At 39.2% G+C, this 21,054-nt stretch overlaps 2 protein-coding genes across 5 annotated transcripts in view; one reads left to right on the forward strand and one right to left on the reverse strand.

Annotated features, from left to right (window-relative positions):
* The window catches only part of LOC105061328 (cell division cycle 20.2, cofactor of APC complex), a 56,747-nt gene extending 35,759 nt beyond the window's left edge, over positions 1-20,988 (forward strand). For both annotated transcript variants that reach the window (XM_073246681.1, XM_073246684.1), the window contains one exon: positions 20,094-20,988. The gene's annotated coding sequence lies outside the window, so the exon portion shown is untranslated. The remainder of the gene's footprint in view (positions 1-20,093) is intronic.
* Positions 1-21,054, reverse strand: part of LOC105061326 (protein DESIGUAL 2) — a 44,036-nt gene that overhangs the window by 11,055 nt on the left and 11,927 nt on the right. The window contains exons 1-2 of one of the 3 annotated variants that reach the window (XM_073246690.1): positions 19,946-19,969; positions 1,475-1,677 (exon numbers count right to left, since the gene is read on the reverse strand). In XM_073246690.1, the coding sequence (XP_073102791.1) occupies positions 1,475-1,677; positions 19,946-19,954 (212 nt within the window). In that variant the 5' untranslated portion in view covers positions 19,955-19,969. Of the gene's footprint in view, positions 1-1,474; positions 1,678-4,201; positions 4,598-19,945; positions 19,970-21,054 lie in introns of those variants that run through there. The other 2 variants (XM_073246691.1, XM_010945334.4) reach the window with 2 other exon arrangements.

Consider the following 21,054-nt stretch of genomic DNA (forward strand, 5'->3'; position numbering starts at 1 on the left):
TTGATGTTGTTGGTTTATGTTAGTCTATTAGGAGATCGTGACAAATCCTTTTTCTCGACTTTTTTTTTTTTTTCAGGAGTGATATTAAATAAAGCATGATGGAGAATCAACCCTCTCCTCCATAATAAAGTCTAACACCCTTTCTCCACAATAAAAAAAGTCTAACACCATCTCCTTGTTCCTTGCTCCACAATTGACACCTTGTGTCATCCATGCCCTCTGTTTCTCATGTGTGATCCAAATACCTACTGAACTGGCACCTCAATCCTTAGTTGCTAGAAGCGAAAGTAGGTACAGAGTGGATTTGATTGCAGACAAAAAAGGAACAAGGAAATGCCTTAGAAAGTGAATGCAGGGCCAGCTTTCCAAAGCAGGAACCCCACCCTAAGTAGACTTTTTTTTTGACCATTATCCAGCTAAATTCAATGTGGAGATTTGATTTGAACATATGATACACTGGCATATCCGCATACAGTGTAGTTGACAACTAAATCTTCAAAGCCAAAAAGGCAAAGGCGGTAACAGAGTAGAAGGCCAGATGCTTCCTTCCACCCTCCATAAGAATGCATGTATATGGTAATCTATATTAAATCATCCAAATTTTTAATATTCTTTTTCCTTTCTAAATCACATGATTATCATATTCTATTATGAAGAATCCAACAACACTATCAGCCTGTGTGTATATATGTGCATGTGTATGTATATACCAAAACCAAAGAACTAATCATGCATCTCACTAAATCCACCCCCATCTCATTGTTGTATTATCTGACTTCCTAATATGAGCGTAAAGAATTGTATGTGTATTTAAGAGCCATATTGACTGACTGATCATTTTAACATGACGTTTAAGAAGAGATTTCATAAGCATTTTCCAAACCTGAAGTTAAAGATCACACGTCAGAGTTAGACCGAGTCAGTTTCAATGTAGTTCTCCCAGTTTAAATTCTTAGAATCTGTAGTGCAAGAGCATGCAGAAAAAATAGTAGGAGTTATATAATTAAAAACCATTTTAAGGAATTTAAATTACGGCATACAGATGTAACAGTGCCACAGAACATGCAAAAGTACCAATGAACAATGTTGGAAAAAAGCTGTTTAGAAGATGAAAATTTAATCAATCGCCTCCAGAATGTGGTCTGACAGGGTACATATATTGGTTGAACGTAACACAAAGCCAAACAATCCTCCCAATGACTACTATATTAGAGGAGAAATGCACCATAAAAAGTATGAAAAAAATATCTAAGTTTATATTGAATAAAAAAGGTATGGAGTAGTCATGCAGTAACTTTTGAGAGAAACCATTTTTTAGCAATACAATGGTAACGTGTTGCCATCAGAGTTTGAACACTAGATCTACCCCAAGGGCAAGCCCTCAGGTAGGATGTGCCAACCAACTGAACCAACAGCTGTAGGCCACAGTCACACAATAACCAAGTTAATATCAACTTCTAGTTCAGAAGATTACCAAGAAATGATGAAGGAGATCAATGCTACAGTCCAGTTGGTGTCCGATGGATGCCGATGCTTCTTGCAACATATGCACCCAGCCACAGTGTTTATGATTGCTTGAGCCATCACGAGAGCTACAGTTGCTGTTAGGCCTAGAGCTAATGCTGGGCTCCTCGGATATATGCATTCCCCTTGTGTTGTCATTTGCACATCAGAAGCCTGCAAGGTTCTGGAAAATTAAACAAAGAAATCCAAAACTGGCAAAAGGATACCAATTTAATGGCACATGAAGTCTAAACCAATTTAGCAGGACCTTTCGACAACTGTTATATTCAAGCAGCTATACTGTTGTACACAAGTCAATCAATAAGTGGAAGGAGAAAAGATTCTGGAACAATTTATTTACTCAGAAAAGCCAACATATCAAATCAATAAAGTACTTAATAAACATTCTGAGGTACTAAGTGATATTTCCACTAGTCACTTTCACTCTAGAATATAACATCTCACCTTAGATTTAGCTAGCAAGCTGCCTCCATCCACTTAGTGGAGGCTTTATGAATCATGGTATCACTCTTCAAGGTCTAAGATGAACTGCCACCAGCTCTAAGCTTGATACAAAAATCTAAATTAGCGTTGAACTCTTGATCAAGGAAATTTTGGAAAGGAGGCCTACCGTGAAATAGAGCTGTCAAGATGGGCCGACCCACCTCTAAACGGGGCGGGGCGGGCTGACCCGTTTAACTGGCAGGTTGGAAAAACTCCAACCAGACCCGACCCGTCATGGGTTGCAGGTTAAACAGGCCAACCCACCAAAATTCCCCCTCCCCCCCCCTCAAAAAGAAAAAAAAAAATTGTTAACCCTTCCCTCTCCTCTCCACATCCCCTCCACGATTTCTAAAGGGCTAGTAATTTTTTACTAAACAACATAGGCGGATAACTAGACAAGGGTCAAGACCTCCAGGGGATTTGATAATATTTTTTTTTACTAAATAAAATAGGCGGACCAGCCCAACCCGACCCGCCAACCCAAATGGGGTGGGTCATTTGACCCATTTTTAAATGGGTTGCTAAAATATGAACCCAACCCGTCCTATTTACATGGCGGGGCGGGCCAATCCGACAGGCCCAACCCAAATTGATAGCTCTACCATGAAAGCTAGAAAGCCAATTGGTAGGTAAAGAAACCTTCCTCTAATTGGTTATATATTTTAGATTCATGCAACTACAAATCAACCCTCCCTGGTTCTAGATTTCAAAAGAGTCCACAAATAGAGGGATGAGGATGCAGTTTTACAAATTCCCTTTGATCTCTGGCCATAAATCATGAGACACAATGAACACTTAGAATGCAAGGACACAGGATATGCAATCAACAATTTGAAATTCAGTAACATATTTGATGTGCTTTTCTATGACTATATATTAACATATTATCCAACTAAAACTCCATAAAAAGAAAAATGATTACAAAAAAAAAATCTAATGAAATTTCTTTTATTTTGATACACATTATTCTCAAGCTCATAAACATGCTGCTGACTCAAAAGCATACACCAGAAATTGGAAAACATTGCATGGAGGACAGCATGTTTGTTGTGCTATTCCAACAATCAATACTAGAACTCGGTTCAATTAAATCTTGATGGTAAATGATTGTATGATCAATGCCTCAGAAAAGTAAATATAGATACAATAATACATTATTTAAAAAGTATGATTAACTTAGCAGCAAAAGAAAACAAAAAAAAAAAAAAAGCAGCGGAGACTTATGATTGAGAAAGTTTGATCAATTTACGACGTTTTCTTAACTGGATCAAGAGGCCACTAAATCTAGAACATAGTAACTAGGAATTTAACACTCTTGTAATACATGACTAAAGAAATATCTTTTCACTGTATGCATGACAAAACTGAACATAAAAGTGAGTGAAAAACAAAACAATTAATTTTTTTAGTGTATCGTTGGAACTATTTTTTGTCACTAGTCACTTGCTATCTTGTTTTTCTTTATATCACTACACCATCTAGCAAGGCTAATTTTGCAGGGGCACTATTGCCATGTTTGATGCTTGAACATGTGCAAGTCACACATCTCCATCAGCCACTGCCCTCCGTTTTACACCATTGAAGCAACCAAATTTTAATTTTGAATCTCCTCATTAAATACCACTCCAACCATCGAAGTCTCTCCTAGGCCAATATTCTCCACCACCCACCAACTTATAATGATGTCACTTGCGCAAGACTTCCCACCACCTACCAGGACAAGCAAACACCCTTCTTTTCTAAATTTATCCCTTCTAAAAACTTCAGAGAAACACCACTATGGGCATCGATTTTAAGCTCCCAAGTCTGAACACTTGTTGAAGCCTGATGGCACATTTAGATGAAGATCTTGTTAAGATGGATAGAGGAGAGGAGAATTTGTTGTATTTCTCTCAAGATATGAAGAGCAGACCTATTAGAAGAAGAGAATTTTAACTTTATTTGAAATTTCTTCAACCCTCTTGATCCAAAATGGGCCAAGTGCATCCCTTTATATAGAGGATCTTACAATCCTTCAACTACCTTCTACACAAAATACTAAGAGACATATTAATAAGTGACACTTTGGTTTTATACATGTAGAGGAATTCTAAGTGAATTTTTTATGAAAATACTAAAGGTCATTGCTAATAACAATACATATATTTAATTTGGTTTACAAATTCCAACACCCCTCTTAAACCAAATTTCTTACCATCTACCATTCCATGTCTTCATTTCATGAAATAATTCTTAATTAAAGGGCTTGGTGAAAATGTCAGCGACTTGATCTCCAGACTTGATGTACTCCAATTGAACCTTCTTTTCTTTTGCTTGATCTCTAATAAAATGGAAGCGTACGTCAATGTGCTTGCTTCGTTCATGATGAACAAGGTTCTTTGCCAATGCAATTGCTGACTTGTAGTCCACATAGTCCTTTGTAGCTTCATTTTGAGGATGTCGGATCTCCTTCAACAACTTTCTTAGCCACACCGCATGGCACACACATGAAGATGCAGCTACATATTCTGCTTCACATGTAGAAAGAGCAACTATAGGTTGCTTCTTTAAAAACCAAGTGAAAGCTGTATTACCCATGCAGAACAAAAAATCTATTGTGCTTTTTCGATCATCAAGATCTCCACCCCAATCGCTATCTGAACAACCAACAAGTTGAAATTCATTAGAGAAAGAGTATAAGAGACCATAACTTAGTGCACCTTTGATGTAGTGAAGCATTCTTTTGGCGGCTTTGAAATGCATTGATATGAGCTCCTCCATATATCGACTCACTAACCCAACACCATATAAAATGTTTGGCCTTATACATGTCAAATATCTTAGGCTTCCGACTTAACTTTTGAAGTAGGATCGACCACCTTGTTGTCATCTTGCTTCGAGAGTTTAATGTCGCATTCCACCGGGGTACCAATTGATTTACAATCTTCCATTTTAAATCTTTTGAGTACTTTTGCATGTGCTTCCTGTGAGATGAAGATACGCTCTTTGCTTCACTTCAATACCACGAAAGAATGACATAAGCCCAACGTCCATCATCTCAAATTCATGAACTATGATTTTCTTGAATTCTTCAAATGTGTGGATTATTGCCTATAAAGATAAGATCACATACAAGCAAGGAAGATATCATGATTCTCATTTAACTTCATGTAGAGGGCACTTTCATATGGACATTGGATATAGCCATTTTGCTTAAAGAAAGCATCAATTCTTGCATTCCATATCCTCGGTGCTTGTTTTAGGCCATACAAAGCCTTTTTTAAACTTATAAACTTTTAATGCTTACCCCTTTTTAATATACCCCTAGGTTTGTTCTACATACACCTCTTCTTCAATGCAGCCATTCAAAAAAACAGACTTAACATCTATTTAAAAAATAGACCAACCATTTTGTGCGGCAATTAAAATAATTAATCGAATTGTTTCCATTGAATAACAGGGGTGAATACCACATCATAGTCGATGTCGGCCTTTTACTTATACCCTTTTGCCACCTGCTTTGTACCTTTCAACTTGGCCTTGTGCATTCTTCTTTGCCTTGTACACCCACTTAACTTCAATGGCCTTTTGTCCTTGAGGGAAAGAAATCAACTCTCATGTGTGGTTCTTCTCTATTGCTTTGATTTCTTCATCCACAGCATCTTTCCACCTTTTATCTTGTATGGCATCTTCAAACTTTAAACCTCACAATCTGCAAAGAGGCAAATAAGGTGGAGTTCATCTGTAACCTCGCAGGGTTCTCTTAAGCTTCTTGTCTTTTGATTCGGCCTAGAACTATTCTGATGATGATGACGAAACAGAAGGTGTTGGTGAAGATGGTAGCAACGGCTCTTAAAGCTCCATGTACACATGTTCTTCTTCTTGAATTTCTCCAACCTTGTTGTGCCAATCCCCTGCTCCTTCATTAAACTCCACATCTCTACTTACCACAACTTTAGAATTGTAAGGGTCAAATAATTTGTAGGCTTTAGATTTAGAATTATATCCAATGAAGATGAATTTAAAGCTTTTGTCATCCAACTTGGACCTCCTTTGTATGGGAACATGTGCATAGGTGATGCATCCAAAAACTTTCAAGTGAAAGATATTCGGCTTCCTCTCGGATCATGCTTCTTGTGGCATCTTCTTCCCCAAACTTGATGTAGGGCACCTATTCAGAATGTAGACTGCACAAACCATCACCTCGGCCCAAAACTCCTTCGGTAAATTCTTACTTTTGAGCATACTTCTCACCATGTTGAGAATAGTGCGGTCTTTCCTCCCAGTCACACCACTTTGTTGGAGGAAACAAGGTGCCGTTAGTTGATGCTGAATACTACGTTCTTTACAAAATTCTTCAAATACTTTCGAGGTGAACTCGCACCCCGATCTGATCGGATAGCTTTGATGGAGTAGCCACTTTCATTCTCCACTATCGCCTTGAACTTTTGGAACATGCTAAAAAGTTCTGACTTTTCTTTCAAAAAATACACCTGTCTTTCGTGTATAATCATCAATGAAAATGAGAAAATATTGGTATTTACCAAAAGATACTAGGGCAATGGGTCCACAAACATCCATATGAACAAGTTGGAGCGGCCATCTTACTGTAAATTGTGCCTCTTGGGGAAAACTTCTTAGTTGTTTGCCTAGCACATACCCTTCACAAAGTTGCTCGAGATGGTCTACATGCGGCGAGCCGTGCACCCGCTTTTTACTTGACAAGAGGTTAAGATCATCAAAGTTGAGATCTCCAAACCTCAAATGCCATAGCCAGAAGGGAGTCTTTGATACAACTTTTCAAGCATTTTGCCATATCAGTTTTGATATTTAGAATGAACAATCTATTTTTTGACATTTCTACTAGGGCAATCACAATATTTGAGCCATTTTTAATGCAAAGCTTCTAGTCCTTCATATAAATATCATAACTGTTGGGAAAAAAAATGGTAATTTTCAATAGTAGGACACATGGCAACCTCGGCAACGTTTAAGCGTAGATCACATGATTGCAAATCATCCGACTTCGCAACCCTCAGACGGTGTGGGAACAAGCTCAGTTAGGGACCGCTTCCCGCGAAGAAATGGACTTATAGGGAAACCTCCCAAGGTCCCCTATCACCAAAGAACACTTCTGCATGACCTTAAGTCCCACCGAGGTCACCTGAGCGGGCATGTGAACAAAGATACCCATCAAACCCTGCTTCAGTCTCTATACCCTGCAATAACTTCCGAATCTAACGTCGAGCATGAAGATCAAGTATAAGTCACCGACCTCCATTCCATCCGACCTCAACTTCAGTTCCCGACTTGGATCATCCTCATTGCTCTAGCCTTCGACCGAATGTATGAAAAGGGACTTCAAAGCGAATTCATTCTTGGAATCTTGCTCTTTTTCCAGTAAGACATAAGTGAGCTGGCCATGAAATAGATAAGGAGTAACCGCCACGACCCAACAATCTCGACCCCAAATCTCACCACGATGCAACCGAACCAATCGGAATTAACCCCAATTATTGCCTCCAAACAATTATGGCCACCAGCTATAAAAGGCGAAAAACAGAAGACCCTTGGAGGTATGAAAACACTAATATCCAATCGCTCTCTCTTGCTGGATTTTTAACTTGAGCATCGGAGGATCCCCATCAGAATCACTTCCGATCGAAGACTTTTCTTGTAGGTGCTGCTGCCATCGCTTGGTCGTCCTCGACTTGCAGTCACCACCCAACTCCAACTAAGTCTAACCTCAAGATAGATTTACGTGTCAACAGATTAGCGCTAGAGGAAGAGCCCTGCCCATTTTTGAGAGAATATTTTTTCACACTATGCCACCAAAGAGAACCACTTCCAGACAATTGGCACGATCTACTGCCGCCGCTTCTCAAGCGGTGGGGGATGTCGGAGAAAATCATGCACCGACGTCGCAGTCGCCGATCCCACTGCCACCTTTTCAACCAACCCAAGCGGTTACCCAGGACCAGTTTGCTTTATTGGTCAACCAAGTTTGGGTGTTGACAGCAGCGGTCGATGCTATACGACAACAGGGACCAGCACAACCCGCATCTTTACAACATTCCCCCGAATCTTCACCATGGAGCCCAGATCCGGGGAGGCAAACTCAATTAAGTCGACCTCAGAGCCCAGAGCACAGGAGGCATTCACCTACCCCCCACTTCGAGAGAGATTCGACATTGAAAAGATCACCAATCCGCCGTGTAGAGGCACCTACAGTTCTCAATGATGATGTGGACCGCAGGTTTCAGGAGATGAACCGCAGGATTGAAGGCCTGCAGCATCAGACCATCGAGCAAGCCGACAACTCCGGTCTCCATGTTGATCCGCCCTTCACCATGGAAATCTTGCGGGAACCCTTACCTGCGGGTTTCAAAATACCTCAGGTAGAGGCTTACGACGGGTCATCGGACCCAATTGATCATCTGGAGGGTTTTAAAGCTCTCATGTTGCTACAGGGGCGCTAATGATGCCATCCTATGTCGGGCATTCCCTCCCACTCTAAAGAAGGCGGCTAAAGATTGATACTCCAGTTTGAAGCCCAGTTCCATCCATTCCTTCAACCAGATGAGTCAATCATTTGTCACCCATTTCGTCACAAGCAAGAGGCAATGTCGGCTGTCCTCCTCTTTGGTCTATATCAAACAGAGGGAGAATGAGTCGATCCGAGAGTATACAGCTTGCTTCAATGCAGCTGTTCTTGAAGTTCACAACTTGGATCAATCCATCATGATGATAGCTTTTCAGGGAGGGCTCCAAAAAAACTCCCTCCTCTACTCCTTAGAAAAGAGGTATCCGCATGACTTCGCAGAGATGCTGGAGCGGGCAAAGTATGCCAATGCAGACGAAGCTTTTGAGAAGCATAGGGGCTCGTTCGGACCTCCAATTGGAGATAACATGAGCACTACCCCACTACCTATCCCAGGACATCAGAGAGGTCTCCGGAAGTCGAGGACTCCTCCCCGTTGCCGCTCTCGAACCCCACCCCGAAACCAAAGGCCTGGGAGCCCACCTCGGCAGCACCGCTCTCCACCACGACCTCGGTCCCCACCGAAGAGATTCGCAAACTATACTCCTCTAAACACCTCAAAGACTCAAGTTTTAATGGAGATCTGGGAACATCTGCCCAAACCACCGATGATGAAGTCTAAAAATCATGATCGGTGCAAATATTGCCTCTACCATCGCGATCACGGTCATGATACCGAAGACTGCATCCAGCTCCAAGATGAGATTGAAGAACTTGTTCAAAGGAGAAGGCTGGATTGATTCATCCGCAGAATCAGGGACGGTCTTCCGAACCCACCTAAGCCACCTCGTCATAAAGAAAGACCTCGACAAGATCAGCCTACGAAAAATAAAAATCCACCGGTGGCGGGCATCATCAACGCTATAACTAGGGGATACCATAATGGAGAGGGAACTGAAGTGGCTGAATCATCCAAGCGGAGAGTTGAAGAGCCAATTACCTTCACTGAAGAAGATGCCAAGGGGCTCCAATTCCCACATAGTGACGCAGTAGTTGTATCTGTTAATATCGCAAATTATGATGTACGCCGCATACTAATTGATAATGGAAGCTCGGTTGATATTTTATTTTACGATACCTTTTTCCAAATGGGAATTGATCCAAATCACCTCGAAAAATTAGATGCACCCTCGGGGGGTTTTATCGAGACTACTGTGCCATTGGAGGGAGTGATTATCCAAAAGTTGATAGTGGGACAAGCCCCAAGGAGATCGTCAGCCCTAGTTGATTTTCTTGTTGTTCGAGTTCCATCGGCTTATAACGCCATTTTGGGGTGACCGAGCCTTAACTCCCTACGAGCTGTAGTTTCAACCTATTACTTAAAGATGAAATTTCCCATGGAGAATGGGGTAGGTGAAGTCCAAGGTGACCAGGGTTTGGCACAGCAATGCTATAACATTGCCCTCCATGGAGCAGGCGCTTCAGAAAGTTACCACTCGACGGGCTCGATACCCATGACGAATTGATCGAAGAATGCAGGGAGCCGGTGGAAGAACTCATGATGATCCCATTAAATGATGGGAATGAGAAACATACGATGCAGATCGGCTCAAACCTAGACCAAGTAACGAGGAAAAGTCTAATCTCTTTCTTGTAGGCGAACGTGGACATGTTTGCTTGGACCCTGACCGACATGCCAGGAATCGATCCGGAGGTGATGATACATCAACTGAATGCTAAGCCGACGTGTCAACCAGTCAAGCAGAAAAGGAGCTTCGCCCCTGAAGGCCAAAAGGCAATTGCAGAAGTAGACAAACTACTCAAGGCCGGCTTCATCCGAAAAGTGTCATACCTGGACTAGATTGCGAATGTGGTCCTTATAAAGAAGACGAACGACAAATAGCAAATTTGCATCACCTTCACTGACTAGCCATGAAATAGATAAGGAGTATCCACCACGCCCCGACATTCTCAGTCCCAAATCTCGCCATGATGCAGCCGAACCAATCAGAATTAACCCCAATTATCACCCCCAAACAGTTATGGCCATCGACAGTAAAAGGCGAAAAACAGAAGACCTCCGGAGATACGAAAACACTAATAATACCCAATCGCCCTCTCTCTGTTATCAGGATTTTAACTTGAGCGTCGGAGGATCCCCACCAGAATCACTTCCGCTCGAAAACTTTTTTGCAGGTCCTGCTGCCGTCACTTGGTCGTCCTCGACTTGCAGTCACCGCCCAACTCCAGCTAAGTCTGACCTCGAGACAGATTGACCTTTCTCTAATAATTGACCCAGGCTTAATATATTTATTTTCATGTCCGACACAATAAATATCAATAATAAATTGGTGGCTTCCATCTTTAAGACGAATAAGGATTTTACCTTTGCCTTTCATCAGAAATTTTGAAGAGTCACCAAAATAGATTTGAGTTTCAATCGACTCGTCTAGCTCCACAAATATGCTTTTATGGCCGCACATATGGTTATTTGCTCCCGTGTCCAAGTACCAACTATCATACTTGCTGGCTTTATCTTCTGTGTAAGCTATCAACAAGAGAAAATCTTGTTCTTCTTTCTTTTCAACAAAGTTGGCTTTCTCTTTATTTGATTATCTTTGTTATAATAACATTCAAAAGCATAATGGCCATATTTTTTGCAAACATAACAATGAACTTTAAATTTATTGTACCTTCAGCCTGTTGTTTCTCCTCTCCCTTGTCCACCATTTGGGCTTTGACTTCTTTCTTTCATATCTTCTTCATCCTCCACAGCCACGGCCACATCCACAACCTCGACCTCGGTCACTTGGACTCTCATCGCTTTTAGAAGCTTCTTTTCTGTTATTCAAAAACAATTTTGACCGGAGGACTTGATCAATAGTATCTTGCTTCTTATTTTTCCATTGCTCATATACTGTCAATGAGCCCATAAGCTCAATTATAGACATAGATTCTGGGTCTTTTGATTCTTCGATGGCCACAACAACATGCTCGAACTTGTCATTCATCGAGCATAGAATTTTTTTGACTACACGAACATCCTCCAATTTCTCGCCATTCCTCCTTAATTGGTTCACCACAGAAAGAACTCAGGTGAAATAGTCCACAATGGTTTCAGACTTTTTTATCTGCAAGGCTTCAAATTTGGCTCAGTGTTTTGAACCGAACCTTCTTCACTTTTTCTATGCCTTTATAGGCACTCTCAAGGATCTCCCAAGCTTGTTTGGAGGTAGTGGCGCCTGCAATCTTCTTGAAGTTTGCTTCATCTAAGGCTTAATATATGAAGAAGAGCACCTTCTTATCCTTCCTCAACTTCCTGAAAGCTTGGTCTGCGGTGGCATTTGTTTCATCTTAAGGCTCCTCATAACCTCTCTCCACCACTTCTCGAATGTCATGGAAGCTGAACAGCGCCTTCATCTGAAGGCTCCAATTCTCATATTTTGTCATTGATGAGGTGAGGTACTTGAAGTTGCAACCTACTTGCCATCTCTCTCAAAAGGGCTCTGATACCACTTTGTCAACGTGGATAAAGAGGAGAATTTGTAGTATTTCTCTCAAGATATAAAGAGAGTAGACCTATTAGAAGAAGAGAACTTTAATTTTGTTTCAAATTCCTTCAATCCTCTTGATCCAAAATGACTCAAGTACATCCCTTTATATAAAGGATTTTACAATCCTTCAACTACCTTCTATACAAAATACTAGAGCCATATTAATAAGTAACACTTTGGTTTTATACGTGTAGAGAAATTCTAAGTAAATTTTTTTATAAAAATACTAAAGATCATTGCTAATAACAAGACATTTAATTTGATTTATCAATTCAAACAGATCTCCAATAATAAATGTATATAACCATGGAGAAAGAGGATCGATTGCCTTTGTTGGAAGATTGTTAGAATCCCACAAATATCAAGCAAATCTGACAGAATAAGACAAATCATAATGATCTCAAGAATCAAGCCAAAAAAGGAGAGAATCAAGCCAAGATCTCGACAATCAAAGATCAACTATGATCTCAGCAAATAAAAAAATCTAAACAAGAAAATCTATCAAAAAAATTTATCACAATCAGCAGTACTATATTTAAATATTTTTTCTATGATTTCTCACCTTTTATTGTATAGTTATTTACTATTTTTTATATATCCATACTTATCTTTTTTTTATGGCTCATTGTATTTAAATTTTGACCCATACATTGGAAGAAAAATAACTTCTGTAATTTAAATTATTTCCTCCATTTTTTTTTCTTCTCAACAAGACCTTTTTTTTACACGGTATCAGAGCCGACCAACCCTAGCCGTACACCATAGCTGCCAACCACTCTCAAAAACATCCTACCACTACTGACAAGCCCTGAAAGGGGCTCCCTTGCCGCAGGCCAGCCATTGTCCAGCCTTTGTCAATTTCTGATCTGCTACTGATCATCTCCGATCTATTTTCTCTATTGCAATCAGATCTTGGTTCAGCAATATTTCTTGATCTAAGATGGTGAAAATAGCGATGATGGGATCAATCGGAGAAAAAGGAGACTCCACATTCGGAGCCACAACAGAGAGTAATACTATCACCGGCACACCTTCCAAGGTAGATTATTCTGTTGGATCTACTCTTCCACTTACCATTCACACAAAACTAAATGGTACAAATTACTTGGAATGATCGCAATCGGTCAAGTTGGCCGTCAAAAGATCGGGCCAAGTTTGGATATCTGACAGATAGTGTCAAAGAGCCCACTGAAACTGATCTCAATTTTCAGACTTGGACGATGGAGAATGCAATGGTTATGACATGGCTTCTCAATTCCATGGAGCCGACCATTGCAAAGACCTATCTATTTCTCTCAACAACGAAAGAAATCTGGATACTGTTAAGGAGATATTCTGATCGAAAAAATTATTTCCAAATCTTCGAGTTGAAGTTCAAACTATGGTGATCGATACAAGGAGATCGAGATGTTACCACCTACTACAATGAAATGGTAACACTGTGGCAGGAGTTGGATCTATATCGCACAGTTGAGTTAAAGGATCCCGAAGAATGTGCAAGATACAAAAAGGGTGAAGATGCTGATAGGATGTATATGTTCTTGACTTGGTGTGAATGAGAAATTTGATGAGTCAAAGGAGAGAATCTTCAGTCGAGAGCCACTGCCCTCTATTAGGAAAGTGTTCTCTGAGATCCGAGTAGAAGAGAGCCGAAGGAAGATTATGCTTCATTCATCCTCAACTCGTGTTACTCCTGGAGCTGAAAGTTCAGCCCTTGCAATCCGAAACCCAAAGGCAGAAGGAGAAAAAAAACGGCCATGGTGTGACCATTGCAGGAAGCTAGGGCATACTCGGGAGACTTGCAGGCACCTTCACGGCAAGCCTCCTAACCAGAAGAAGCCCAATGGGAGAGCTCTTCAAACCACCACTGATAATATTCGAGAGCAATCGATCGAATCTGACTCGGCCAACTTCACGAAAGAACAACTGGAGCAACTATATCGGTTGTTTAAATCTTCACAATTCTCCACCACTCCTTATTCTCTAGCCCGCCAAGGTAACTCAATTATGTCATTCAATACCTCTCTTGATTTTCAGAGTCCTTGAATTATTGATCTTGGACAACAGATCATATGACTAGTTGCTCTCAATTGTTTTCATCTTATAGTCCCTATGCAGGCAATCAAAAAATCAAGGTTGTTGATGGATCTTTTTTGACAATTGCCTGGAAGATTTCGGTCATGATCTCACCTACACTGACCCTCCATAATGTCCTTCATGTTCTCAAATTATCCTGTAATTTATTGTCCATCAGTAAACTTACCTATGATCTGAATTGTCGTGCTAATTTTCATCATTCTCACTGTGAATTTCAAGATCTGACAACAGAGAGGACGATTGGTATTGCTAGAGAAAAAGAACTTTATTTCCTTGAAGATGGATCACGATCTGATAAACTTGTTCAGGGTACCTGTTTAGAGTGTTGTTTTTTCTACTGATCATGAAATAATGTTGTGGCACTATAAATTAGGCCACCCGAGTTTTCACCATTTAAAATATTTGTATCCAAATTTATTTTTGAATAAAAATCCATCTTCATTTAAATGTGAAATTTGCATTTTGGCAAAATTATATAGGGCTATTTTTCCCCCAACCATGTAGGCCAACACAACTTTTTTCATTATTCACAATGACGTGTGGGGACCCTCAAGGATTCCTATAGTTTCAGAAAAAAATGATTTGGATCTTTCATTGATAACCATACTAGAATTAGTTGGGTATACTTATTAAAAAAAAAAAATCTGAAGTTGCTAAAATTTTTAAAAATTTTCTCTATGATTCATACTCAATTTAACAAAAAAATTCAGATTTTTCTAAGTGACAATGGTAGAAAATTTTTTAATTCAACTTTAGGATAGTTTTTCTTGGAAAAGGATATTGTTCACCAAAGTTCTTGTACTAATACCCCACAACAAAATGAGATTGTGGAAAGAAAAAATAGACACCTTTTAAAAATTGCTAGAGCCCTTCTTTTTGCAACTGATGTTCCTAACTTCTTTGGGGTGAAGCAATTCTTACAGCCACACATCTTATTAATCACATGCCCTTAAAGATTCTGAATTTTAAAACTCCCTTGTATGTTTTCACAAAAAAATTTTCTACCTCTCGAATACCCTCTGGTCTGCCTATTCAACTGATCGGTTACACGGTTTATATCCATAATCATGATCAAAATCATGGAAAACTTGATCCGAGGGTCATTAAGTGTGTATTTGTGGGATATGCACCTAACCAAAAAGGGTATAAGTGCCATGACCCCATTTCAAAAAAAAATTTTGTAACAATGGATGTCTTCTTTTTTGAACAAACTCCATATTTTAATTCTCATCTTCAGCAGAAGAGAGAAAGAACATGTGAGAAATTCTAATATATTTGAAAATGAATTCATTTTTTTCTTTGTTCTCCATCGTATGGATGTCCCTACACTTACATCCGAGAATGAAATTATTGTTGAAAACAAAAATCCAAATCAGCAAAATGAAGCTAAAAGTGAAAATTCTACAACACATTGATAAAAACCCTTCAAATGTTTTAAATAATGAAGAACTTGAAGGTTCACTTGTAGTCCCAACACATGTTCATGATCAGAATGAAAGAGAAGTAAACATAGATAGGCGCTTTGGAAAAGTTCACTCTAGAAAGGATGTCTTCAAAGAAAGGAGTCCGAGGCTTCTCTTCATAGTCATGAGTCTAAACCAAAGCTAGACCGAGATTCTTTAGGTAATTCTAATTCTAATTCTGATTCCAATACCAATTCTCCAATTATACCCAATGAATTAAATCTTCCCATTGCTGTTCGTAAGGGTATTAGAACATGTACTAACTACTCAATATCCAAATATGTGTCCTATACTAATCTATCACCATCTTTTTCAGCTTTTTTCTCTCACCTTTCTCTTGTGGAGATTCCAACAACTGTGCAGAATGCTGTACGAGTTTCAGAGTGGAGGAAAGCCATGTTAAAAGAGATACCGGCACTTGAGAAGAATAGGACTTGGGAAGTAGTAGATCTTCCTAGAGAAAAGAAGACAATAGGTTATAAGTGGGTGTTCACTATTAAATAAAAATCTGATGGCTCTCTTAAAAGATATAAAGTGAGATTAGTGGCAAAGGGGTTTACACAAACCTATGGTACTGACTACATAGAGACCTTTGCACTTGTGGCCAAACTAAACACTGTTAGGGTGTTGTCCTCATTAGCCATTAACCTCGATAGGCCATTACAGCAGTTGGACATTAAAAATGTATTCTTGAATGGAGATTTGGATGAGAAAGTTTATATGGCTGCACCTCCTGACTTTGCTACAGAGTTTGGGTCTCGAGTTTGTACACTCAAGAAGTTTTTATATGGCTTTAAACAATCTCCACAGGCCTGGTTCGACAAATTCACTAGATCGGTGAAAAATCAAGGATATTGCCAAGCACAATCAGACCATACTATGCTCTATAAGCATGGAGAGAGCAAAAAAATTACTGTTCTCATTGTGTATGTGCATGATATCATCCTAACCGGTGATGATGTTGCTGAGATAGAATGATCGAAGAGTAGCTTGGCTAAGGAGTTTGAAATCAAAAACTTGAGACCGATCAAATATTTTTTTGGAATGGAAGTTGCTCGCTCTCAAAAGGAGTTAATTGTGAATCAGAGGAAGTACATTCTTGATCTCCTCAAAAAAACTGAAATGAGTGGGTGTAGACCTGCAGATACTCCCATTGATTCTAATTTCAAATTGGGGGACAGTGAAAAAGACGAGGCGGTTGACACTTTCAGATATCAAAGACTAGTGGGGAAGCTGATTTACTTATCTCACACAAGACCTAACATTGCATTTGCTGTGAATAGAGTAAGTCAGTTTATGCATTCTCCTTAGAAAGCACATCTTGATGCAGTTTATAAGATCTGGCGATACTTGAAAAGTTTCCTTGGGAAGGGTTTGTTTTTTCAAAAACATTCTCAGAGGAATATAAAGGCTTTTACGGATGCTGATTGGGCAGGTTTTTCTACTGATCGAAAATTCACCACTAGCTATTGTACTTATGTTTGAGGGAATCTGATTACTTGGAGGAGCAAAAAGCAAAATATTGTATCTAGGAGCAGTGCTGAAGCCGAATACAGAACCATGGCAAAGTGTTTGTGAGCTACTTTGGTTGTAGTAAATTCTAGGTGAATTACATCTTCCTGTAAATCTGCCTATGAAGCTGTACTGCGATAATAAGGCTGCAATAAGTATTGCCCATAATCCAGTTCAGCATGACCACACCAAACGTGTGGAGGTTGATTGATACTTTATCAAGGAGAAGCTTGAAACTGGAGTTATTTGCATGCCGTTTATCTGCACTTCGCAACAAACGGCCGACTTACTTACCAAAGGACTATCCTCTCGTTTTTTCAATTTTCTTATTAGCAAGTTGAGCTTACTTGACATCCACGCACCAACTTGAGGGGAAGTGTTGGAAAATTGTTAGAATCCCACGAATATCAAGCAAATCTGACAGAATAAGACAAAAATCATAATGATCTCATAGAATCAAGCCAAAGAAGAATAGAATCAAGTCAAGATCTCGACAATCAAATGTCAACTATGATATCAGCAAATAAAAAAATCTAAATAAGAAAATCTATTAAAAAAATTTATCACAATCAGCAGTACTATCTTTGAATATTTTTTCTATGATTTTTCATCTTTTATTGTATAGTTGTTTACTACTTTTGTATATCCATACTTATCTTTTTTTGTAGCTCATTGTATTTAAATTTTGACCCATACATTGGAAGAAAAACTTCTGTAATTGAAATTATTTTCTCTATTTTTCTTTCTTCTCAACAAGACCTTTTTTTCACAGCCTTGATACCTGGGTATTTCAAGGAAAAGGAATATAAGAAGACAATTATTCACAACATTCACAAATCTAGCCATATGTAATGATTGTAAGCGATCATCCATAAGGTCAATTTATCAAAAAATCTCATCGCCTTGAAGTCATCTTCATGTTTTCTCATAAGGAGACAATTATTAGCATGTCATTTAACAAATCATCCATAATAGATCTCCCAAGAAGAAAACACCACAGTTATATGAAACTGGATACCGAGATTTACAAAACTTTATTAGTTAAGCATTGTTGAGGGACATGCATTTTCGATTCAAAAACATCAATGAAGTATATTGTATACCACCATTAGAAATGTCATGTCACTTGGTTGTGAAAAAGCATCACTAAAATCCTTATTACATCTACATTCAAAAAAAAAAGGTACAAGAATTGACCTCGAAGACATCTCATCATTTACCTTGCAAATGGTAAAGAGTTAGATCTTGTCCAACTTCTTAACTCGTCACCAAATAAAATCAACTTGAAATACCTTTCGGATTCAATCTCGAGTTCTACAATCTACTAAAAGAAATTAAGGAAATTCTTTTATCATACTTCTATAGAACTATTTTTCTCCAAGTTTTCCTTCTTTCAACTTTCCTACTAAAATTTTAAGTTAAAACATTTTCTTGGGAACTTGTCTCCAAGTTAATTACTCCACTTCCATGCTTCATGCTTAGTATCTCTAATGAATATTCCTCTCTAGAAAATCCTAATCTCAACCTCTACTTCCTTGGTGTTTATATCACCGATTGATTAAGAGCATGAAGAATATATTTTCCACCTAAAAATATAATCCTCCCACATTGTCCCTCTTTTGTGGCCTTTTTTTATTGTTGTTGCTTGCCTTTATGTTAATCATGCAGGGGCCAAAGCTTCAAACCTAAGCTTCAATGGAGTTAATAGCTTGAAACCTGAATATATATGGTAGCAAGGGCACTTGACCTTCTTTGAATACGGATATGAAGAGCTAAATTTATACTCCAATTTTTGGATCTTTTGATTTGTTAGGAATATGGATAGGGGTCCTAGGGGACACTTCATGACACTCTTAGACAGATCTCCACGCCCGACACCCTATCTGAACCCATGCAATCTAAGCTTTCACACAGCCAAAACAAGTTAGAGGTTACTGCATCTGAGTTTTAGCTCATCAAACATAAAATACTTTAGTAATATCCCCTCAATATAGATATGAATAACTAATTTCCTTGGCCTATATAAAAGGAGAGGTACTTCACCATCTGCAGAGTGAATTCTAAGAGAAATATAGAAGGCTTGGATGATTTTTTCTCTTTAAAGGGACCAGCCTTTTTTGTGTTTGGTTGATCTTAGAGGTGTTATCAGGTCGGGTTGGGTCCAAGTTTTACCAAACCTAGACACATACGCATCGAGATTTGGGCCTAAGTTTTGTTCAATGCCCAATCCATTGAAAGATCAGTTCGGGTTCGAGTAATAAATGTGCATCAAGTTTAGTTAGATGGAAGCCGGGTCTAGGCACATATCAGGTATCAAGTATTATATCTTGAAGAGTTAATCAAGCTAAATAATCTATACTTTGAGAAGTTCATAAACATCCAATACATACCACAAAAGTTAAATCATGATCAACAAGCACCTAATGGTTAACTATTTACAATAATGGGCTAACAATTGAAAAGATACACTTTACTTGACATCAAGTGTAAATTCCCAAACAAGTTCTAAAATATCGTTGCTTTTTACTTCTTATTTAAAACATAAATAAAACTAATATTATATATGTATGAATATATTTATGTGAGTATACATGTGTATGCAAGTATGTACAATGTATGTACATGCATATGTATGTATGTTTTAACATATGTAATAAATTGGGTAATTTTTACAGGTTTCGGTTGATTCCAGTTAGGTCAATCAAGATACACAACGGGTGCCAGAGACCATATTGACCAATGACTGATTTGATATACTAGCACTTACGAAACTAACCTAATGCATAGGGGAGAAAGAGGGAGAGGGAGAGGGGGAGAGGAAGGAAAGGGTAGAGAGAGAGAGATTAGCTCACTTGGGCCATGGATGCTTTCTCCCTCAAGAGGGTCGTGAGACTCTCGAACCCAAGGTCCTGGTCCCTTGATCCAACCCAGAAAGATCCTTGAAGCCATGCTTTTTGTGTGTCTTGATCTCATATTTGACTTGGTTATTTTTTAGTGCAGATCATCATCATCAAGGGACAGGAAAAGTTGAGGGGCTTCGAATACGTGACCTTCAAGAACAAGCAGTCGATGAAGAGCACTTATCAGAAACAAGAGGGAGAGGAAGAGGGCAAGAAAGAAGAGAGGATAGAAAGAGATCAGCTCACCTAGCTATAAACAATGCCTACCTCGAACCCGAGGCCATGATCCCTTGATCCAGCCCAAAAGATCCTCGAATCCAATGTTCCTAATCTCAGATCTAATGCATTGTGGTTTGTTTGGTGCAGATCATCTTCAATCGGGAGATGGAGAGGACAAGGGGCTTCACATCCCTGACCTTCAGGAATAAGCAGCCGACAATGGATGCCATTAAGAGGATAATCAAGCAAACCCTAGAAGGAAGGAACATCACCATTAATGAGGCCCAATCCCGAGGTGCTAGAAGAGAGGATGACAGGGTGAGAGTGGAGAGCATGAGAAGATGAGCCGAAAGCTTTGAGAGAGAATGGAGTCAAGCCAGAAGCTTCAAGAGAGAGCGAGAAATACAATGAGCCAATGGGGAGATGAATCAAACCAATAAATAAACCATCCTCAACCAAAATGAAGGGCTGTTTCATACTAATAATCAACCACTTCGAGATGGTTTGACCATCCTTGGGATCAAGTATGAAAACCTCAAACTCAAACCCATCTCAAAAATTTCAAGAAGTTTGATTTTGATTCCATAACCAACCCATTCATTGTTGAGTTCAGGTCAGTGTCAGGTCAACTCCAGGTTCAGGTACTATATTTGTGGGTTGGAGTGATAGGCTGACTTGCAAGGTTCACAAAATCAATACCAGAAACTGTACTAATATGTTGCCACTTTGGTACAGTATAGTCAGTATAATACAGTATGCAACCCATATTAAGACAAGCTCCTAACACCTTTTTCTCACTCCTAACCATGGTACCACCCAAAATTGTGTTGTACAAGGTAGTT

The sequence above is a fragment of the Elaeis guineensis genome, chromosome 12, assembly GCF_000442705.2.
Source record: "Elaeis guineensis isolate ETL-2024a chromosome 12, EG11, whole genome shotgun sequence".
Lineage (NCBI taxonomy): Eukaryota > Viridiplantae > Streptophyta > Magnoliopsida > Arecales > Arecaceae > Elaeis > Elaeis guineensis.